General features: G+C 39.2%; 1 protein-coding gene across 1 annotated transcript in view; it reads left to right on the forward strand.

Annotated features, from left to right (window-relative positions):
• LOC149551258 (Pleckstrin homology (PH) domain superfamily protein) overlaps nucleotides 1-24,869 on the forward strand; it is a 284,116-nt gene that overhangs the window by 31,026 nt on the left and 228,221 nt on the right. Inside the window, exons 2-3 of the mRNA XM_089786820.1 lie at nucleotides 10,986-11,083; nucleotides 17,748-17,835. Of these exons, the coding sequence (XP_089642946.1) occupies nucleotides 10,986-11,083; nucleotides 17,748-17,835 (186 nt within the window). The remainder of the gene's footprint in view (nucleotides 1-10,985; nucleotides 11,084-17,747; nucleotides 17,836-24,869) is intronic.

Below are 24,869 nucleotides of genomic sequence, written 5' to 3' on the forward strand. Positions count from 1 at the left end.
TAAACTTGATCATCGTCGGGACGGACGAAGAAGAGGTTTTGGCCATCACACGGCAGCAAGTGAAAGTGTACCCCGACCTAGCGGAAGAAAAGAAGAGATTGGAGGAAGCATGGGTAGAGATCTAGAAAGCAACACAGGCAGAAACGACACACCTGAAAGACACGCTGAGTACTTCCGTACGGAACTGTGCAGAACAAAACATTGTACGACAAATTTTGCAAGCCGAGATACCTGTCAGGATAAGTGATCTGTTGCTCACTATGCCTCAGCTCCGATCGGCACTCACAAACATCGTTCCCGTTGCCCAACTACCAGGAGAACATGGAAGGAAGCAGGAAAGTGGAGCAAGTGCAGCGGACAAAAAGGAGAAGGAAAGTGGCACAAGTGCAGAAGATCCGATGCTGTTAGCTCTTTCATCCGGACGCTATCTGGCGGTTGTTGAAATGGGCATTCTCGGGACTGTATTGACGGAAACAATTGTGGATGGAGGGTCCGGTGTCAATGTGTTGCTTGAAGACACTTGGAAAAAGTTGGGACAGCCGACATTATGGCCGCCTACATTCCAGCTGCTAATGGCAGATCAACATGGAATCAAGCCCTTGGGAGTCCTAACAGCACAACCAGTGATGATTGGAACACAGCCATTCCTGTTGGACTTTGTCGTGATCCCACTGAAGCGGAGAGGATATGATGCCATTTTGGGCCGGGGGTGGTTGATACAAGCCAAGGCAAAGCACGATTGGAAGAAAAATACTTTATCACTTGAAAGCAAAGCCCGAAAGTATGTCATCGATCTACACACTCAGATGGTTGGAGAAGAAGCTCTATCGTTGGATTCCGAAGGAGAAGATGATGAGAGGAGGTAGAGTATGGAACCCAATCAGGAGGGAGTCCTACGATTGGAAGGAGATGACGATCTGGATTCAGTAAATGGTCTTTACCATTGGCAGATAGAGGATTACGAGCTCTTTCCAAGTTGTAATATGCTAAGGATCAACGAAAGTAAGAAGGAAGAAGGAAATGAATGTCCGAAGGAACACAGAGAAGTCGAAGGAGGAAATGAATGTCCGAAGGAACATAGAGAAGCCGAAGGAGGAAATGAATGTCCGAAGGAACACAGAGAAGCCGACGAAGGAAATGAATGTCTGAAGGAACACAGAGAAGTTGAAGAAGGAAATGAATGTCCGAAGGAACATAGAGAAGCCGACGGAGGAAATGAATGTCTGAAGGAACACAGAGAAGCCGAAGGAGGAAATGAATGTCCGAAGGAACACAGAGAAGCCGAAGGAGGAAATGAATGTCCGAAGGAACACAGAGAAGCCGAAAGAGGAAATGAATGTCCGAAGGAACACAGAGAAGCCGAAGGAGGAAATGAATGTCCGAAGGAACACAGAGAAGCCAACGGAGGAAATGAATGTCTGAAGGAACACAGAGAAGCCGAAGGAGGAAATGAATGTTCGAAGCAACACAGAAAAGTTGAAGAAGGAAACGCGGGTATGACTGAAGCTGAAGGACAGAACATACAGTACGAACCCAAAAGAAGGAAAGATTCTACTGTACGACTGCGCCAAAAGAAAGTATTACGTCGAACCACAAATATAGCAGAAAGGTACCAACAGCAAGGAAGACACACGATACGGTCTGCACAGGCAACAAAGAGGAAGGGTTCAATAAAAGTTGTAGCAGTACAAAGTGTATGTGTTATTGATGGACAGAAGGGGTAGTTGACGGAGTCCATGGTAGCGAGCTTCGAGAACAAACTGGGCGATATGGAGATGACACAGAACAGGCATAGCAGGTTTCAACTCGGACAGTGGGTGTTGAAGTACGATGACTGGAATGAGATCAAACCAGGGAAGTTCAAAGTTAAGTGGGTCGGGCCGTATCAAATCTGGGAAGCAGGGGACAATAGAGCAATAAAATTATGGACTTTGGATGGACAGGAAGTGCCTCAGGTGGTGAATGGCTCGAAGCTGAAGGTATACTATGGCCGGAAGACTTCTGCGTCAGAGAATGGCTTTCGGGCAACTCCTTCGTCGTTGAAGACCGACGATGCCGATGGTCGAAGGGAAAACTGACTTTGCTATTGAAAAAAAATAATAATAAAAAAAAATAAAAACAAAAAACCAAAAAAAAAAATTGAAAAAAAAAAAATAATAGAAAGAAAAAAAAAAAGAAAAAAGAAAAATGAAAAAAAGTACCGTACGGATTTTGTTTGTTCACCATACGGTTTTCACTTGGTCTTTTAGTTGTACGGTTTTTAAGTTGGGAGCTACTATACGAATTTTGGAAACAAAGCACTGTACGAATTCTTAACTGTTCACCGTACGGTTTTGGAGGAAGTACGGCTTTTGCATATTATAAAGTATGAGATGTACGGCTTTCTATTGTATGGATTTCCAGCAAGTGTACGATTTTCTTTTTGGTGTACAGGTTTCAATATTTGAAGAAAAAAGTACTGTACGGATTTCATAGTTGAAGGGAAGAATACCGTACGGTTTCCATATTTGGAAAAAAGTACCGTATAGATTTCATAGTTGAAGGGAAGAATACTGTACGGATTTCATATTTGAAGGGAATAGGCACCGTACGGTTTCCATATTTGAAGGTTGGTGTACGGTTTTTAAGACAATGTACGGTTTTCATGCTTGAAGGTTGGTGTACGGTTTTGCTGTAGTACAGTTTTTAATACAATTTTTAACTGAAGGCTGGTGTACGGTTTTTTTAAAGAGCTGCATATTGTAACATTGGGACCACTGTACGGATTTTGATAGAGAAGGTTAGCGTACGGAATTTGGAAGTAAAGATAGCGTACGAAAATTGCAATTTGGAATGCGAGGTAATTGTATGGATTTTTCAAGCATATCATGTGTCCGGATTTGGATTGCAAGATTACAAATTTTGAAGAGTGGGGTTTTTGCGTACGGCTTCTACTTGCTATTTGGTAGTACAGAAGGGTGACAGGAGATTTTTAAAAAAAAAAAAAAAAAAAAAAAGTCAACAAATCAAGAATGCTTAGAATGAGTATCAGATGATGCCACAGGGTAGAGGAAGAACCAACGATTGCCAGAAAGAGTGTAGAATCGGCAGAAAATGACAGAAATGGTGTGTTCCGTGCAGTTTTGTGTGGGTTTCGGAGTGCTAATTTGGTCTTGGTGGCGAGGGGTGCTGCCCCTCGACCCCGCCGGGGGCGTTGCCCCTTGGACCCCCAGTCGTTGCGGATATCAGTCATGGGAGTCTGACCAGTTGAGAAGACTTGGAGCTGCTGCAGGCATGGAGTGTCTATGTACCAGAGGCACTGAGAGTAGGTGTTGGCCGTGAGGCTGTCTTGGTGGATGCGTAGAGAGCTTGGGAGGAGCTGATCATCCAGTTGGAGGCAGTGCAGCGACACTTGGTTCAGCGTCCTCGAAATTGGAAGGCAGAAAGCGGCACAGGTGGCTATCAGGGTCAGATGGCAAATTGGCTAAGGTGACAGTGTTGAAGACCAATTAGTCAGTCAATGTATTTTGGTTGTTGATTTGTCTTAGAGATTTTGTAATAGTCGTCAGGAGACAACTTTTCTTTTTGGGGGGGATGATGTCGTCGGTAGAAATTGTGTATCGGCCGACGGGTCCCTTCGAAAAGGAAATTGTGTGTCAGCCGACGGGTCCCTTCGGTAGAAATTGTGTATCAGCCGACGGGTCCCTTCGGAAAAGAAATTGTGTATCAGCCGATGGGTCCCTTCGGTAGAAATTGTGTATCAGTCGACGGGTCCCTTCGGAAAAGAAATTGTGTATTAGCCGATGGGTCCCTTCGGGAAGGAAATTGTGTATCAGCCGACAGGTCCCTTCGGAAAGGAAATTGTGTATCAGTCGACGAGTCCCTTCGGAAAGGAAATTGTGTATTAGCCGATGGGTCCCTTTGAAAAGGTTTTTATGTAACGACATGTATGTGGCTGACGGACTCTTTCGGGAAATTTCTTCGGAAAGTATTTGTAACCCCTTCGGGAAGCATTGTATTCATTTTATCATAGATCTTACCATCGAAGCATAATGTACTGTGGGCATATGCGAATAATAATAAGAGTTCTGCTGGTTGCTGTTCATGTTCGTATTCTTTGTCTGTGTGCGTTTCTTAATTAACTTATGTGGTAAACAGGCCCAAGTCGAATCAAGAAGAGAAGGCCCCCAAACAACTGAGTCATACAAAACTGTCGGTTTGACCAAAGAGTCCAAGAGAGAAAGCTTGGACTCAGTGTCCTGAAAGTGATGATGACAGCATTGTCTCTCCAAAAGGGTGACGAAACCCATCCCCTTGGCAATCCTGGGCAGGTGTGCGGGCCTCATGCTGAAACAGGGACTAGAGAACTTGACCCTGAAGTAGGTATACAAGGAGACAATCTCGATCGACTGATCGTGGAAGCTAAAGTGAAGATGCGAGGTCTTTAGACAGTTGAAGACCATAACTCGAGTCTTGCTCAGGTTCACTACAAGTTGACACCTATCATAGAAAGAGGCCAATCCACAAATAAGCCTCTGGAGCCCCTCTGGAGAGGAGGCTAAACAAACCACATCAGTAGCAAAGAGGAGAATGTAGATCAGAACTTGGTGCAAGTAGCAACCATCCTTGGGGAGTGAAACCTCATTGAGAAAGGTCTCGAGCTTGTCGATATAGATGCCGAATAAAGTGGGGGAGACAAGGCAGCCCTGCTTCACCCGATGGTGCTTTGAATTGGATTGGAGAAGCCCTCAGGAGTCCTAAATCTGCCAAGCACTGTTTCATAAAGTCTTATAATCGTTGTTAGGAGAATATTTGAAATTCTAATGTGTCCGAGTCTCTGGAATAGGGCCCCCTAAGGAATGGAGTCAAAAGCCTTACGAAAATCTATGAAGCAGTAGTAGACTTTCGCACCACGATGCCGAGCCTCCTCAATGATAGCACACAGTGTCAAAATATGATCAATAGTCTGGAAGTCGGAACGAAATCCAACTTGTCCTCTAGCATGACAATCTCTCCTGTCAAGCTGTCTAGAAAGAATAGTGGAATTGCAACATAAAGCTTGGCAAAGATATGCCCAATTATGATGGTCCTATAATTGCTAGGGTCTAAAACCAACCCGAACTTGAAGACCGGGTAGATCACTTAGGGAACCCAGTGCAAACCACTCTATTGAAGAGCATCAGAATCAGAGTACCGAGCTTAAAAAGCTTTGCCAGAAATCCTTCATCGGCAGCTCTGCTGCATCTCATGAATCTAATGGCCTTGTTAACGGTTGAGGGAGTGAATAGATGGCAGTGAGGGGGGATAGGATGAATGGGCAGTTTGCTAAGGATATCATAAAGAGTGGAGGTATCAGACACTAGAGAGTGCTAGTGCAGGGTGATGAGGGAGCAAGGTATGCTAGAAGGCCGTTGGGTCATGAGCGAACATGTCATAGGGAGATCTGCATTGCAAAGCCACGAACAACTGCTTCTTGTGACGAAGAAGGCGGTGGTACGAGGAATGCAACTAAGCATTGGAGGGGGAGCGAGCAACGAATAGGCATGCAGGGAGTGGTGAAAGGACTTGCAGTCATCATCATACCACTGGTTCATGGGAAAGGATTTGCAGTGGGGGATGGAGTGAGGGGGGTGAGGGCGGGGGTGAAGCGAACAATGAGGGTGAAGATGGAGTGGTCGGCCAAAGGAGGGCAAGTGATGGTGAAGCACCTAATCGAAGGGATAAAAGAGGCCAACGCAAGAGCATAGTCAGCCACACTTGTGCCCCCATAGTGAGGCCAGAAAGTGAAGAGCTCTGAGTCTAAGAAGCAGGGGAGACCATTCAAGGTCAACAAATTAGAAGACTCATAGAGCTAGAGAAGATGACATTTGAAACTTGAAAGAGGCCCTAGGTAGTCCTGAGAGCGGCTTTGAAAACCCAAACTGGTTGGATCAATCTCCCAAGTATAGGTCAAGTCAGAGGTGAGGTCAAGTCAGAGGTGCGGTCATAGAAATGCACTTGTACAAGTCAGAGAAGGGATCTCCATCCACTTGACTATGTATGGTATACGGAGAGATGATTGGTGAGAAATAACAAACAACAATGAAGATGTCTCTAAGATAGTGACCGGTGTGGCTAATTTGGATACATAATATTCTAGCTGAGGTGTTGGAGTTAACCACAATAGTGGCACTGACGAGGTCATCTTTGATCGAACAAGCTACACCCCCAAAACCATGGACATCGCCAAATGCCCAAACCTCTCTGCAGACAGAATGCCACTGATATCCAAAAAAACTCAAGGGGGGGCGAATCGGACGTTCATGGGTCTCCGTGACAGCCAAAATATCTGCTAGACCAATTGTATCCAAAAATAGACCAAGTAATGAACATAGAGTGCCATTATCGTTCCAACAATTGACATGAAGAGAACTAGAGGGTTTATCTCCATGCGATTGCTGGCGGGACCATCATTTGGCTATGGGAGTTGATCTCTATTCCCAACCGCTAGGAAGGGAATCCCAAATAATAGCTTTGAGGTTTGGGATCACCGCCCACTTCCCAGCATGTCTCGCTTCAACAACCAAACTCCTAGAGTATCTCATCTCGGCAACCTGTGCTCTAGTAAGGTCCTCGTCTAAAAAGAGCTTCGAAGGAAGAGGGAATAGCTTCCTCTTCGATCTAAGAGCCCGTAACCTATTAGAAAGTGAGAGGAACCACAAGAAAAGGGTACCATCTGGTCCCACCCAACACCTTTCTAAAGTGATATCTGAGATGTGTAGCTGGTCTGAGAGAAAGGACTGTCTCGCTGTCAAAGGATTAGTGGTGAAATTAGTGAGGCCCCAAACTCTAAGGTTAAGCTCATGAGCATGTCTCCAATGCTCCTTAGTAATTTGCCCCTGTACAATCTTTGCCATGCCCGCAAGAGGAGCGGTTTCGCGATTGGTGCAAATGGAGGCCCAAGATTTGGCCTTCTGTTCAGTCTTCGATAAAAGGGAAGTGTGCTTGACCATAAGCTCATTTTGTTTCTCTCCGAAGGTATTGAGGTCTCCTAGTTGCTCAATGATTGTGTCAAAGTGGGTTTTGATGCTTGATGTTTGAGAGATGAGAGTGTCAAATAAATAACAAAGAGTAGATGAGTTAGAGTCTACTTGCAATTTAATGGCAGCATCTCAAAGTTGTATCCCTCAAACACTGATTTTTTTACTCCATTTTTTATATTCTATCATATAGCCTTTGGTAGGTTTAGGATGGTGCAGGAATTCCAGCCAATGCAACCACTGAAATAGAGTCGGGCAAGACAGGAGAATTAGGACTCCCCATAAAGGTCAGCAACAATAGTCATGGTAGGAGAGTCTTGTAGGGAAGTAGTTAGAACTGTTGCAGGAGAGCAAAACAAAAGACTGCAAAGGGGAAATTCCCGACTCCAAATCAAGAGCCCGCCGCAAACAAACACTGTCCAAACATAGGTAACAGTAACAACACCTCGCACTGTTAGGAGAAAAAACAATGAAGTTCAGGAAGTTCCAATAGACCCTAAAAAATCAAGAAAGAAGAGGAAAAATGCAACCACGTGCACAAGGACAGGAGATCTAGGAAACACGCAATTACTTCGTAGGAAGCTACAGATAGAAGCTAGAAGAAAAACCCAACAAACAAATCGCACAACCCATAACATGAAACTTGGCATCTCGCCCGATAATGGATAATGAAAATTTGCGTGGAAAACCAATGCAAAAAAGAATAGCCAACTGTTGGGTTGAGAAAGCATGAAACCAGCAGGGATGATGTTCACCAACCAGACACACAAATGTAGGAAATGAGTTGCGAGAAACAACACCAAAAGATGGCCGGGGAAGTGCCCATGAAACTAGATACAAAGATTAGGAGATAGAACTAGCGACAACCATGGTCACAGAAACAATTATGGCCGTTGGGATTGGTCATGTAGGTAGCACTCTGAGCATCGACGCAGGTGGTCATCAGGTAGAAGACAAGATTTTGAGAAAATAAGGAGGTGTTGTATGATTTCCTGAGACTAAAACATTCAGGAGTTTGAAGAAGGGCTGGACAAAAACTTGGTTCTTCCAAAGGGATGGATTCATGACACGGTCTCCATCTATGCAAAATTTGTGAAATCTTCATTTGAGACAAATTTGCAAATAAGTTCTAATAATAAGGATATTTGCTTGTGTGGGGTTTGTTGTATTGGGACAGAGCAATACAAAGTATTGGCTAGCAAGTTAGAATGAGTCATTGCTTACAATACTCTGCAGCATAATATTTCCTTGTATTGTAAGATTTGCAGATTTTATTGTTCTATATGGATGATCCCGAGTATATATCCATGTCCTAGGAAATTACATTAACTGAAGGTTTCTTATTTGTTATTGCCAGTTTCAGTTGTTGGCCATGCTATTTCAGAGTTGCCGGTTATATCATTGGCATGAGGAATGATTTAAGGAAGTCACAATTGTATGTTTTGTGGCTCACCTTGTTGGGTGATAAAGTATAGGTTTTCTGTGGATGATCGTTTGACTCTTTATTAGATTTCAAAGGATAGAAGAGGGAAAACTCAAAAGTATCCCATAGAAGGGACAAATAGTGTTCTGAAGGTAGAGTTTGTAAATGCCGAGTGCCTCTACGATGCTGGCATTTTCTTCTCTTTCCCTCCTGTAGATGCAATCTTCAATATTGAGCAGAGGATTTCATTCCAATGTTGGAAGTAGTCTTTTGAGGGGAAGATGAGTACCTGATCAAAGATGCTTGGTAGGAAGGAAAAACTGGATAGCTGTATTGAGCCAGTAAAGAAATTAATTCGCTCTGGATATTCCTACATTGGAGCGCGTTGGAAGTCACATCAAATAAACTTTTTCATATTTATGTATTCCTTGCTTAAATAGATTATCAAAATTGTATTACTCTGATTTCTTATGAATACGAAGCTGAAAATGACTTTATTAATCTTTGTTTGAATGATCAAGTTTCATCATTTCCAAAGTCTATATTCTGCATGCACGTATTATTTTCTGAACATTAGATACCAGCAATCATTCATCAATATTTGTTTGGAAAGGATATTACTAGGATTTGAAGAAAGCCATATCAGATTATAAGAATTTGAGAAAGGAATCTTTCGACTGATGTGAGGAATGCTGCCGCCCAATGTTTCAAATTTTTTTCATTAACAAAGATAGAAGAAATGTTCTCAAATTCAGTTGATATAACTGCTGTTATAATAGCTGATATCTTGCCTTAGAATGACTGAAATCTGTTGAAATAGTGACAAAAAATATTAAATTAATTTTTAACTGATTTTGGGCCTTTTAATTCTTTTTTTTTTTTACTTTTATATTTGAGCATTTTTATGTAGGGATGACCAAGCATCTCCGGGATGGTTATGGAACATCATTGATGTCTCTAGCTGTCTTTGGGATGCCCAGCCATCCCTGCAAAGTCCCTATGTTTTTGTAATGGTTAGGGAAAATTCTTCTGAGTGGGGATGATGGTGGGATGTTTCCAAGGCATCACAGTACCACCGATACATCCTCAGAGAGGTACAAAGCAAAAATCCTATGAATGCATCTTTGATGAACACAGATTTTATACAGTAATAATAGTTTGTAAATGGAGAAATGGGAAGTTGAAAAATACTATTGTATTTCTCCCCAGTGATTTGTAGGTTTGGTGCCACAAATGCCATTGTTGCAGCTATGTTAGGTGTTGGAAGTAGTATTTTAAGTGGAGCAACAGTGCTTTGTAGAGGTACATGTTACTTGTTTTTTCAAGGTTTCTTTTCTTTGTGTTTTTGCACCAAGGATAAAATGGATTAGTTGCTTGCATTATTCAGCAGTCTGAAAATTCCCCAATAATACCTCTATTTTAAAATCATGCACATTTAAACAACGGTATGCATATATTTTTAATACTTACAGCTACATATGGATTATAACTCCCTGAAATAAATACTGCAGTTTTGAAAAAAGAAAGAATTTTTTTTTTTGGTAAATCTCAAACACCTAAAACTCTTAAAACAAAATTTGCAAATTTGAATTTGAGAACCATATAAAACTATTGTGTTAGGAATAGTAGGGTAAGAAAAAAAACTGTGTTTTCTTTTGAGAAGTCATGAACTGGGGTGGCAATTTGTTTTGGGCAGCCACAAACTAGAATAGTGCAAGCGGAAATTCCTTGCAGACCGACAAGTAAAGAAACTTGAAGGAGTCCAGCCAATTTGCCTTCTGAAAAGGGTGCTTAGTTTGCAAATTGGAGAGAGAACAGGAAAACAAGGAACAGCAGAAACTGGATGGAGGATAGGGCTAAATCCTAACATTCTATTCCTTGGTGTAGATGAAATACTAGTCCCTGTGCTCTGATACCAATATCAGGTCAGGAAATTGGACTGCAGATTGGGGTGGAACAGAAAAATGGTGATGTGCAGGAAACTAAATGGAGTATAAGTTCAAACCCTAACAACCTATTTGTTGATGTAAATGAAAATAGTTCTGCCTGTACTCCGATACCAATGTCAGGCCAGGAAATTGGACTGCAAAGCAAATTTGAAATTGTATTGATGCAAAATCCAAGATGGGATTATCGTTACTCTTTACAAAGTACATATTAATATTAAAATACTGTGCAGCTTGTCTTTTAAGATAACTCTTTAGTTTCACTTACAGCTGTGTAATATTAGTAAAAATATCATCATTAGATTGATTACTACCCTTAGGGTTATATGCACTAACATTCCAAGTTTCTTGGCATGTCATTGCTATTAATTGCAATATACTTGTAAATTTGGCCACGATTTTGTATCCTTCAGTCTAATTGCAATTTGTCATTATGATTAAATTGTTGGTTTGGTTAATGCAATTTTTATTACTGTAAGTCATTCTTCCTTTTAGTTTCAGTTCATTTTGGTATCATTTGAGATATTTATCCTATCTTTTGTTTTTTACACATGCTTGCTTTGACGAGCTTAGTACTGATGAGCTTAACTGTATTGGTTCGTATATCTCACCAAGCAGTTTCGACCAAAAAGGATAGTGGCAGTTCCACCATTTGATGCTAAAAGGGCTGAATCCTCCAGGCAGCACGTGAGAGCACTCAATTCTCAATTTGCAAGGTTTTGCACATTCTTGTTTCAATTCCTTTTAGGTTTTAACTTGGTATATGTTCATCAGCCTTTGTTAGAAGTCATGTTTACTTATACAAGTGAAACTAAAATATCTAATTTATCACTATGAAATGTTTTTATAGCACGGGCAAGGAACATTTCTTATTCAGGGATGATATTCTTTGTGCTAAAAAATGCCATCAATTTCCTTTAATGTATCAATAATTAATTGATTAAACAAAAGAACATGTTTTAATATATAAAACATATTCTTCTGAACTTAATAAATGCAAAAAATTTTCATGTAATGAGAATTTTGAGGTTTGATGAATTTGTTTGTGGGGATTGTGAAATAACATCACACAGACCTGAAAACAACACGAGGTATTTAACAGAAAATGGAGGCAGTTGAATCAGAGAGCAACATTGACAGACTTTTCTAAACAGTTCCCTGCATAGGCTGTATGGTATCACTAAGATTATTTAATATTGGAATTCTAATTCAGATGGATATCCTTTGGATGTTTGATTCATATTTCAGTACATTGATATGCTTGGCATCACCTATGCCAAGTCTGACCACTTATATGTGGATTTTATTGTTCTATTATTTGACTGTCTGCCAGATATTGTTGATACATGCATTCTATTAATTACTTAATTTAGCTATACTAAAGGGTAGGTTGCATTTGTAAATGACTCTTTGAGTTCATCCCAGTTTTATAACTGACCTTTCTTACATCTTGTTATTGCTGCAAGAGGGATAATGGCTAACACACAGGTTACAATTGCAACCTCTAGGCGCTGTGGAATCTCTTCGTTTTTAAAACTGTAGTGGAGGGTCAGAACCTGATATGTAAATTGAACATCTTCAAATTTTAATGTTAGAAGACATTGACAGATCTTAGATGAGCAGGATTTTGGAAATTCTGAGGAATTACAGTGTTGATAAATACTGAAGTTAATTGAGACAACTCAAATTAGGTAAATAAATTAATAATGAGCACACTTTATGTAAAATCAATACTCATTTGGGATGGGAAGATCATGGAAGACATGGAACTAAGATATGAGGTTTCTGAATGTGAATAATATTAAAACCTAATAGCATATGCTTTTGAAAACAAGGGAACTTAGATGCCTAAAATTTGAATTGAGGACACTCTGTTTAGATAATTTGTGCCAGTTTGGCTGAGTAATCAATCAAGCATGGGAATAAAAAATTTAGGAACAAGGAATTCTATCTGTTCATCTATTAGAACATTTTGTTTCTTCTCTCACGTTTTGAAATCAAATATATATGTCATCATGTAAGGTATTTGAAGCTTATATTTTATGTCAAATTAATCACCAATCTACATTTGAACAGAGTGATAATGAAAATTCTTTTCTATTTTTTGTGTTTCTGTGGTCATTAGAAGTCTTCTATAAGCACATGTTTTAGCCAATCTAGTCATTAGTTCACCATTTGAAGAAAATTTATTGGTCTAATTTCAATATCTTACCTCCTTCACACCCTTGTTTTATATCTTTGTATTTTGTGAACTAATCATCTGTAAATTGGAAATCTTCACAAGTTGGTGTCTGAGATAGAGAGTGATAAGAACCAATCTTCCCATTCAATAGTCCCAACTCTATCAACCTTCAAACTCAAATGATGATGAGGCAGTTGTTGAATATGCTTAGAACATCTTATTTTCCAATTTTTTTGGTAGGTGTTAAGAAAGAATTGGCCTCTTGAAGAGATCAAAAAACATTTTTTTAAACAAGAAGATAAAATAAGGAGGAGAAAAATTATTGCATAAAGAGACACTTTCATTTGCATTTTCTATGTTATGGGGCATCTATCTTTTTTAAGAATTGAAATGACATCCACATTGTTAAGACCTAAGTGAAGTTTCCATACAGTATTGACATGTTCAACAAGGCTTCTTACAGCTCCCATGGACGGTTAATATCTTTGAGGAAAGGCACCAGATTGCCTTAAGAGGAATAAAAATGCCTGTATGTCTCTTTTTTTTGATAGCAGTTATGTATTTTTCTTGTCGCAATGTTTTTCTCAAATTATTGCTAATCAAGGTTGCATGGGGACGGGGATACTTGGTACTTAGGGTATGGGTATGGGTATGACTACTATTGAAAAGAAGGGACGGGGGTACTCGGGTACATCATTTAAAGAATAAATATAATTTAATATTTATAGAAATTCTGAAAATATGAGTCATAACAATGGTTTTTCAAAACAAGAATAGTGATGAAGTTTGCAGATGTAATAAATTGTTTTCAGTTTCAGATTTGCAATATGTTTGTACTAATAATATATGTTAAATGTTTAGATGCAAAACAGATAAAGCAGACTTTAAATATGAACAAGAAGATCAAAAATCGTATAACAATGTCATATTGCAAACATACTTACACCGGCTCGGGGGACAAGTTTCCGGGATGGGGGGGACAAAGGGGCCTCAATTTGGGGATGATAGGGTGGCGGGGGATGGGGGTATATAGTATATACTATACATATGATGCTTTAAATGCTAATTATGAAGAGATGTATAACAATATATGACATAAATATGAAGTATAAGTTCATCAAGACCGCTATTGCTAGTTTAGTTTTACATTGCATTGAACATTGACCAATGAACAATAAAAGAGACCTAATTTCTAAGTTCTAACTTATATCAAATAAAATTAATAATCAAAGATTGAAGATTCAAATTCAAAAGTCACAGATATCTATTATCAACTTAGCAAAAGTATGAGTATCATTATCTCATCAATTAGTCAATGGCATTATAAACTTAATTACATCAAGTGGCATCAGCCATGATATGATCTTAATGTTCAATGTTCAACGTTTCAAACTTTACATATCCAAGTCTCAATTAAAAATCAAGTACAAACTACAAAATCAAAAGACAAAATCTACCAAAGGCCCAAGGGCCACCAAAATGCAGTAGAGGCTTCCTAGAGGCCTTTAATCATCTATGTCAAACTGAGGTTCAGGTTCAACAAACTCACCATCCAAACTCTCAGTCTCTTCAAGGGTAAGAGCCGCGAGAGGAACACCAACCAACCTTGCATCAGAAGTATCTGCATCCTCATCAACTTGTGATGGCTCCTCTGTCTTTACATTTCATTGTGCTGCAGGGCTCTCCTTGTACACACGTATTTTGTGATCCTTGATATGCAAGGCACAATGTACAACCTCTAGCTTCTCTGCTTTCTCAGAGGTAAGTTTGTTCCTCTTAAGAGAGTCATTGAAGCTATAAGTAGACCAGTTCCTCCCAAAAGCTAAAGAACTAGATGCCTAAGATAGCAATCAAATGACTAGTACGAGAATCAGAAAATTGAAATTCATAACTAAAAGTAAAAGTGAAAAGTAAAGGTTCTAAAGTTGAAGAACAAGAAACCTGCAATAGGAGATAGATGGCTACTATGATAGTTGTTGATTTGGGTCCATGACAATTCTGCCACAGAATAAGATCCTCTTGTGCCATTGTTTTTATGTTGGCCTTTGCTCTAGCTGGATAGCCCTTAAGAGTAGCAAATTTGTCCACTCAGTGCGAACCTTCCCTGCTGTCCCAATGTCATACATTCTATCAATGCACTTGAAGAATCCTTTCTTCACTTAAAGTTCAAATTTTAAAATCAGTTGATTAAAAAAATTAAATATTCATAAGTGCAAGTATACTAACTTATAACTTGCAAGTATACTAAATTGATAATAGATTACCTCATCATCATTCAATGGTGCAACTCTATGAGGCCTAGGCATGTACCACTTTGGATTCAATGCATAAGCAGCGATGTGTAAGGGAGTGTTGAGGCTGTCCTATCTACGCTAAATAATAGGCCGAATGTGCTCAGTGTAAAATGCTAAATTGGGGCCCCTCTCTCGCACAATTGCCTTCATTTGGCCAAGCATAGCATCAATGCACTCATACACCTCTCCAAGGGTAGCTGCATCCTCATCCCTATATTTGATGAACTGGAAAACTGGAGTGATGATAGAGATAGTGTATTTTGCATCACTTCAAAATATATCACTCTTCACTATCTCCTTCACCCTCATCCCCTACTTTGTCCTGGACCCATCCCACCTACTCCACTCATTCGTCATAACCATGAGTTGTAATGGCTCTTACAACTCAATCATTTTCTCCAAAAGAATGAAGTAGGATGCATATCGGGTCTCAACTGGTTTCAGGAACTCCTTCCTTGCAAAGCTCCTGAAAAGGGCTTGTGATGTGTGGTGATTGCAGATAAACATCTGCACATCTCTAACATTGCTCACTAAACTCCCTTAATCTAGATAATCTTCCCCATGCCCTTTAGTGCATTGTTAATGAGATTCACACAACATGGACTCCACCAAATATGTTTGTAAGTTGTTTTAACAAGTCTCCTTGCAACTCTACGCATAGGTGTTGCATTTGTCACTACTTGGATCACATTTTGTGGCCCAACCTCCTCAATAGCATCCCGAAGTATATTAAATTGAAAATCAACATCCTTTCGATGCCTTGAACAATCAATAACCCTGAGAAAAATAGCCCCTCTATGCATGTAATGATGACATTGATGAGTGGATAGTTCCTAATGTCTGTCCACCCATCCATGATGCTATTACAACCATACTCCCAAACTGGCCTCAAGTTCTCCTTCTCTATAGCAATCTTGGCATACTCTTTATCCAAGACTGTAGTCTGCAATTTGTGCTCACTTGGTGTTACAAATGATGATCCTCCTTCCCTTACCACCAATTGCATCATCTCCTTATAATAAGGAGACCGTGTCACATGAAGAGGATGCCATTAGAAAAAGAAATCTACCAATGACATCCTCTATCTCTCTCAAGCGGGCATTAAATAGTTTAGCAATGGGGTTACTTTCAGATGACACCTTTCTTTTCCCTTTGCTGGATTGTGCTTTAGGCATAGTATTAGATGTAGAAGGACCCGAGGCTGCCCCTCCAAATGATGTAGCTCTTTGCTGTGGTCTAGGAATAGAAAAATGTGGCTGCTCCCTCTCATAAGCCTGCTGAAGACTTTGGACCTGTTGCCTACCAGTCAAGGTGGTAGGTACCTCAACTCCTAAGTCAGCTGGAACATGCCAAAGCATGGTGAACTCAATTCTATAATGCAATTTTTTTCTTTCATCGAGAACTTGCATGCATGCACACCTTTTCCTGTCCAAAAGAGGAAATGTGCATTCACTCTAGTGATGCTCATAAACCATTTTGTTCCACAAATGTTGCATTTCCACCTCCTTGTACCACTACTTGTAGCTGTTCGTGCAGTTATCCTTGTTGCAAACTATGCAAGAAGAGATTTAGGGTCATAATTAGCCCTAGCTCACTTTGCCAAAAGAGTGGAGGGGCAATCTTTCGCTGGTGGACAGGGTGGCCAATTATTTGTTGATTGTGAATCTATTTCCTCATTCTGTTCATCATGCTCAGCCTCAGGGTTATAATCTTCTTGGCTGCTATGAGAATGGGCCTCCAAATCCATCTCATCATCACTGTGATTTGACCCACTTGTGTCATGACCTTGGGAGCTCATTTTCACACTACATTTCACAAGATGAAAAAAAATATAAAATAAATTCATGCTTTCAGCCTACGCCTTTCTTCAAAATCACTATCATTGCAATTTAAATTTAAGCAACAAAAATTTGAAAATGAGACAAGAAACATCTTGTAAAATCTAGACATGAAATTCAACTATGAACTAAAAACTAGAAACTAGAAACAAAAAACAATGATCTTGATTTGAAAAATCAGAAAATAATATTAAAAAACCATGAAAAATCCTATCTTTTGTTTTAGAAATCTCTTGAGCAAGCTAAAAAATCTTCCTTTTCCTCTTCTTCTTGCTCCTTACTCTTTGCTTTCCACACATTCTCTTTACTCAAATAATCACCCTTCTATGAGCTCTTCACTCTTCTTGCTGCTGTTGCAAAAATTGGAAAACCATGAAACGAATAGGAGAAAACATAGAGATTTAATGGGATTTCAACCTCTAAATGGGCCCCACATACCCTAGGGTTAGCAAACAATAAAAAACAAAATAATAAAATCTTTTAATTTTTTTTTTGTTGCACTTTTTAATGTCCCAAAACAGGGGACGGCCGTCCGTCCTTAGCTGGGTCAAGGGACGTGTTCCCATCCTCTTGCTGACTGCAAATTGGTGGCACCGTTGGGGACGTGGGAACATCATCTCCTTGTCCTAGGTGTGTCTCCGACTTGGGTGCAGTGGGCAAAAATGCCGGGGACGCGTCCCCATGTTACTATGATTGCAAATGATAAACTTCTGACTTGAATAGTGATAAAGTTTACTGTTAGTATTGTTTCAAAGTTTCAAATTGATTAGTATTGAATAAAGCTTGATAAACAACAAGATATAAAATTCTTAAACAAGGTCCTTAGCTATGATGCTCTCCATTGGGTACCCGGTACTTGGGTACGTGTATCCGGTACGTGGGTATGCATCCTAGGGGTGTTGGTATGCCTCCCCATGCAACCTTGCTGCTGACCAAATGAGGTATTTGAATATTATTTTCCTCTGTTTTCTATGTTAAAGTAGTGTATGCCACTATTAGTTGATGTTGTATGCTCATATATTTTCAATAGATTGTTACTAATTCATGCATACTTTTTTTTGGGCAGATGGGTGCAAAACCAACTAAGGGATCATCCTGACGAGCTTTGGCAAGATGGGGTGCAAGATTATATCAAGCATGCTACAGAAATTTTGGTTTGTATCTATGTCCTTCATAATGCATTCATTAATAATTTTCGAGCACTTCCTTGGAACAATCCATGCATTGTTGTTATATTAATGGTAACTATGGTTTTTACATTTTGAAGGTGTGTAAGTCAAACATCGTCATTGTAACAGTCAGACTTTAGATGCTGGTCCGTTTTCTAAGGTTTATTTAAAATTGCCAAGCTTGTGCTACTGATTGGATATCATATGATCATTCAGAGAAGTATTGGACCGAGGAACAAATTAGTCTGAAATTCTAAATGCATGCAATCAATAAAAAATGGTGGTAATAGTGATAAAGATGATTTTTTATGTATATTTTTGTACAGTCATTGGAACTTGGAACTGATTAAATTATAAATTCTTCGGATATTGCCATGTACAGCTCAGCAGCACATATCATTTTCATTGATGGCTAAAAAATAGTAAGTTGTGTTGTGTACTTCACAACAATGTTCAAAACTTGCAGATTACATGTATTTCAATTAATTTCAACTAGTAGAAGTCAAATCACAAAAACATTATGGACAGTTCTGCTATAAAAATATAAAGAAAATACTTAGGAGAAATTATTATGACGTGCCACTATGTGAAAGACTTACCTGGATGTGAGGATGAGCACAAAGTTTGCTATGAGAGTGGTGTCATGTAGCATCCAACAGACATGTGTATGCCCTACCATCTGAAAGGCTTACCCCCTACGCTTTGCAGGGCTTGACCCTGAGACCTCACTTGCGATACCATTGTGGTGGGGACAAGCACCAAGGGTGTCAATGGAGGGGTTTTTCTTCTAAATGATCCTTGAGGGCATGCAACAAAGAAGTTTAGGCTCCACGATTCAGATCAGGTGCATGCCTGCTGGCATGGAGGAACATCTGCAGGGGCTGATTCTGTAATGTCCCTTGGCAAAATTACAGTTGAATATGTCCATTTTTTGTCAATTAAAATTCTGATTTATGCAATAATTCAATAAATATGAAATATAAAATGGTAATTGCCAATTTCAATAAATGCAGATCAGGAATAGTTAATAGAGGAGATAAGGGAAACCCTTGTACATCAAGAGTCAAGACATCATGGATATTGTAATAGATCTAATGAGTAATGTTGATATAAAAATGGAAACCATCATGTTAGGTACTCGTTTACAAACTGTAAGTACAAAAAATATGCAATGCTATCTCTCATAAAGTAGAGAAAGAAGGAAAACCACATGGGAAAACCCCCCCCCTCCAAAAAGGGAGATAAATAAAAATGAGAGAGAAGACCTCATGTGAGGAAAAGTGTTAGAAAGTAAAGTCCACAAAGTTTTTTTTTTTTTTTGGGGGGGTTGAATCGTATATGTAATTACAACAACTGTCAATAACTTTATTAATTCTGAAACATGTAAACAATAAATGCAACAACCATAGAAAGATAACCATGCACAATAACACTAGATATGTTAACTAGGGAAACCCTTGTTCAAAGGGAAAACCACGATGGGAATGATGCCCACAAGATGATGTACTATTATAAAAATTCCTTGGGAAATGATGGACTTTGTTAGGAGACAATGAAATACAATCAGTACATATGAGTCCCTGTTAGGAGCTTCTAACCTTGTTAGGAGCTGTGCCAATCCTATTAGGAGTTGAAAGGAGGACAACTTAACCCATTGTCCAAATAGCCTCAAAAGCAGCCTTCACTAGACAATCTTCCAGGTAAGCATATTCAAGATCTTTGAGCTGACTAAACAAATTTGCCAATACAATTCCTTTGAAGCTTATAGTACATCCTCAACATCAATCTCTGCTCATAATTAGCCAAGTTTGCATTCAAGTTCGCATTATGATCTTACTGATCAATACGTCATAGTTCCACTCTTTGCCACAAGGACATGACCTTTCCTTTATACCAAGTCCTAAAACAAGTATTGAGTCAGGCTTGAGGTTTTTCCAATTTACAATAATATAGGACAACATGAAGATGTTACAATATATGTTACATTACAACTATACTCTTTGTTTACGAAGATATTTGCAATAGTTGGCTCACAGAAAACACCTTTTGAACAGTTTTCACCAAACCTCATAGAATGAACATTTGTTTTTGCCATTTGGAACATAGAGTCTTCAACATGTCTCTGACCTTCCTCTAAGCTTGTTTACTAGATTACATCTCTGTTAAAAGATATAATCAAGTTAGCAGTAACTGCTTTCTTGAAACTCTCTCTGAAAGCTACCTCTAGAAAGCATAACATAACTTTGTCTTATCTCCAGATTTCTTTTTGCACTCTTAACTGTAATATCCTTAGACATTATTGATTATGTTCCCAACTACACATAACCAAATTCATTGACTGTCGATCGCACCAAACAATTCTTTCTCCGTAATTCTGGAAGTCTTCACAGAATAAGGTATATGTTGACATCAATGACGAACACTGTCATGAATGCAACACATAAGCTCTGAATAATGTCTCCAACAATGCTATGATACCCCCCATAGTAATATTATCAGCATTTATGCTAACAAAATGATTCCCCCCATAAGATAGAAGAAAGGTCAAGTAATCCCCTTAGTGAAATATTTTGTACCCCCAAGAGATCTTGCAAATGAAAATACTTGACCTCAGTGAAGGTTTTGGTAAAGATGTCTGCAATTTGCTCTACTATAGGACAATATCGCAGCTCAATGATTGGTCCTATGTTAGCTCTCTGATGCAGTGCATATGAACCTCAATGTGTTTTGTTTGCAAATGTTGAATTGGATGTTTTGAGATCTTAGTAGCATTCTTATTATCACAATGAATGACCGTAGGTTGTGGGATGGTGAAAGCAAACTACTTTAGGATATGTTGTAACCATATAGCCTCTTTAGCTTCATTAACAATCCCTCAATACTTAGCCTTAGTTTAAGAAAGAGCAATAGAATCCTGCTTCTTACTCTACCAACAAATGGGGCCATAACCAAGATGGAACGTGTAATCTGAAGTAGACTTGTGGACATTAAAATCGCTTGCATAATTTGAGTCTGTGTATCCAACCAACTCTAGTCTAGTACTTGCTGCATAGTGTATCCCATATGTATGTGTACCCTATATTACGATAATAGATAATTGTCTATTAGTAGTTAATGGTTATCTATTGTAAATATCTAGTTAGCTATAGTCTACTTCCGTTTTTTAGCTTTCTGTTAGAATATAATGTTTCTATTCTTTATGATTGTTTTCTAAGGAAACATCGTTTTATTCTTTTGTTTAAATTGACCTTTCGGTCTTTGTTAATAACAACCAAGTATTTTACCAATTACTTCGTAACATGGTATCAAATCCAGTACTTCAAATTCTTTCAAAAAAAATTATAATTTATTTTTGAAATTATTTGTTAAATTTTTGTTGAAATAATTTCAGAGCTTTCTTGCTTGAAAAAAAACCTAGCTAGGGTTTCTGTTTGGATTTTTGGAGGGTCATCAACAACAAATCATTGAATCTATATGAAGATTGAATGATCTTTAGTTCGTAAACGAAAACAAGCTTGCATCCCATCTGATTTTTTTGTTTTTTTCAGAGCAGCCAGCCCTCCAAAAATCGCAATTTTTTAACAAACTCGTGTTTTTTATTGCTCCCATTTTTGTAGGCTAAGGAACTCGACACTGCTACAAACCTACTACTCCCGTCTGTGAGGGGCTTGCGCTGCTACAAACCACAAAAAATTGTGTTTTAAATCCCGTTTTTTGCAAAAAAAAGCCATTTTTTCTGCAGACGGGTTTTTGCCTTCTAGTCTTACTCCTCACGCTTGCTACGCCATTTCTTTGGTGTTTGTTCAGCAGTATTCAACCTTGTTCATCCATCCTTGAAGCAAACTCGACGGTTTTATCAGAAGACCTCAGTATTTCTGCAATTTTTCGACCATTCATGGCTGCTGACTGTACTTTTTTTGAAACCCTAGTTTTTGAGCTCGAAATTTTTATTTTATTTTAGATTCTTAGTGGGTTTTTCGAGAGCTCAACTAGGTTGTCGATAGATTTTTCTGCGTGCCTCAATTTTCGAGTAGCGAATCCAGAAAATGACACCATATTCCTTCTGGGTTTTTTGAGCTCTCTTTTGGGTCACACTTCAATTTTTCAAGGTCTTTCGTCTTTTTGCTGCAAAAAAACGTGCCTTAACAGATTTTCACATTTTTTCATTGAAAAACATGCCATGACATCTCTAACAAACATTCTGCTTGAGCACAACTTTCAATTTAATGGTTGCAATTATGGCACTTGTAAGCAACAAATCATTGCAATTTTTAAATATCGGAACATCAATCAACTTGTTCTCGGTGTTGCGAAGCGTCTGAGTGCTGTTGGTTCTGATCAAGATATATGGGATCTGAATAATCGCGAGGCAGTGACACTTCTCAAATTATCCTTGGCTAATGATCATCTTTCTCAAATTCCATCTGGCAAGACAGCTGTCGAGATTTGGACACATCTTAAAGGTCTTCATGAGACTTCTGACAAAAGTAGAGCCTTCTTTTTGAAAAACACTTTGATTTCTATTGTCATGGATGAGCGCACCTCGCTCCAGGCACACTTGAATCGGATTCAGAAAATTTGTGATCAATTACTTACCATCAGTCACAAGATTGAGAAAGAGGATATTGTGGTTATTACTCTTCGGAGTTTACTAAAATCCTATGAGCATTTTATTGAGACTCAATATCACAACTTCTGGTGTTGATTTGAAATTCACTGATCTCTGCACCCTGCTGCTTCAACAAGATCGGTGGAAACAACAGTTCGGTAGCAGCTCCATAGAGCAAGCCATTGCTTTGAAATCCGTTCAGAAGGATAAAGACAAGTTTCAATAGGCATCTCAACAGAAGTCTTTTGCATTAGCATTAGATGGTTTTCGAAAGAACATTCAATGTAACTACTGCCACAAGTTTGAACACATGAAGGTTGAATGTCGGAAATGCTTAGCTGCACAGTCTAAGCAATTAGGTTCGCAACCCAAAGAGAACAGTGCAGAGCACACTGAGCAGGTGGAATCTGCCTTTTACGCCTTCATAGCTAAAAGACCTGTAGATCATGTCAAGTCATTTGCTTGGCACATTGATTTAGGTGCCTCTCGTCATTTCACTCACCGTAGAGACTGGTTTACTGACTACCAGCCTTATTCAAACTTTGTTATTTTTGGTGGCGGAGAAGAGTACATAGTTGTCACTAAAGGCAACATTTAGATTCAGTCTGTTGGGAGGAATGTCATATTCCTTGATGTGTACTATGTTCTATGGATGGAACTAAATCTATTCTTAGTTCGTCAGTTGCTGCGACATTCTCCACACTTGGTAGTCACCTTCAATTTACATCAGTGCACCATCATTGACCGGGCGACTAAGTCTACTGTTGCAGTGGGTCTTGAGGATCATGGTCTTTTCAGACTTACCGAGTCTAGTAATTCTTAGGACTTAGCTATAGCCACTTGGTGGTCTTCTGTTAGCACACTTTCGCATACACGATATGGGCACTTAAATGTGCATTTCTCTCACAAATTGTTCAGGATGAACTTGTTCTTGGATTGCTAGGGATTCAGACTCAACAACTTGGAGTTTGTGATGCATGCCAGGCTGGGAAGCAACATCGCACACCTTTCACCAGTGGCGACTCATGGCAAGCTTCTTAGGAACTTTAGCTTGTACATGCCGATATCTACGGGCCTATGGCCACTCCTTCTATTCTTGGGTTCAGATATTTTCTTTTGTTTGTTGATGATTTCAGTAGAAAAATGTGAGTGTATTTCCTTAAAAAGAAATCATATGCATTTCCTGTATTTCAAAAGTTTAAACCTTTAGTTGCAAAAGAGTCTGGGAAATCTATTATTACTCTTAGATCAGACAATGGGGGGGAATTTTGTTCTAATGTTTTCTCCAACTTCTTGGATACACATGGCATCAAATGCCAATCAACCACACCCCTCATGCCACAACATAACAGTGTAGTTGAATGTCGGAACATGACAATCATCGAGATGGCTTGATCCATGTTTGAACACAGACATGTTCCGAAGAAGTTTTGGGCAGAAGTAGTTAACATTGCAGTTTATCTGTTGAACTGGTCACCCACAGTAGTGGTCAAAGGTAAAACTTTGGAAGAGGCCTGGTCAAGTCGCAAGCTTAGAATTAGTCACCTAAAGATTTTTGGCTCCCTTGCTTTTGTTTGGATCCTTGATGCGTCACGCACCAAGTTGGATGCCAAGAGTCAGAAACTCATGCTTGCGGATACAACAGTCTTCACAAAGCCTATCGCTTGATTGATGTTGAGACATCTCTCGTCTCATCTACAGTCGAGGTGTAGTCTTTAATGAGCAATGAAGACCATTCATGCCTGTTTCTCCTGTTCCTGATCTAGCAGAACAACCTATTATGACTCATGATTTGGGAGTTTGGCTTCCATTAGGTCCACCTAATGGGAGGGCTTTAGTAGCTCCTACAGCTCTAGTTATACCAGTGATATTTGTACAGACACCTCCAGCTTCTTCAGCAAGGTCACCTCGTTTTGTAGATGCTTCACTTGAGTTTGATCCAGATTCTTCTGATGAGGAACCTGTTGATCAAGCATCTCCAAAAACTCATGTTGGTTATTCCCCTATTGGGCCTAAGTGGTGGGCTAAGACGCTTGTTGATCTTTGTGATGATGAGCTCATTGATGGGAGAACTACTTGGAAAAAGAGCAAAACTACAGATTTTGTTAACTTTGCTCTCATGGCCAACATTCATAGTGTGTTTGAACCTCAAACATATTCCGAGGCTAAAGAAATTCTAGAGTGGGAACAAGCCATGACATCTGAACATCGGAGCTTGCTGAAGAATAACACCTAGGTCCCTTTTGATCTTCCAATAGGAAAGAAACCCATTGGCTGCAAATGGGTTTACAAAATCAAATACAAATCGGATGGTACTTTTGACAAGTACAAAGCTCATTTAGTGGCGAAGGGCTTTTCTTAGCATCAGGGCATTGATTATGAGGAGACCTTTCCTCCTACTGCAAAGATG

Source organism: Cupressus sempervirens, chromosome 6 (genome assembly GCF_028749045.1).
Source record: "Cupressus sempervirens isolate cs-2001-9-10 chromosome 6, ASM2874904v1, whole genome shotgun sequence".
NCBI classification, from domain to species: domain Eukaryota; kingdom Viridiplantae; phylum Streptophyta; class Pinopsida; order Cupressales; family Cupressaceae; genus Cupressus; species Cupressus sempervirens.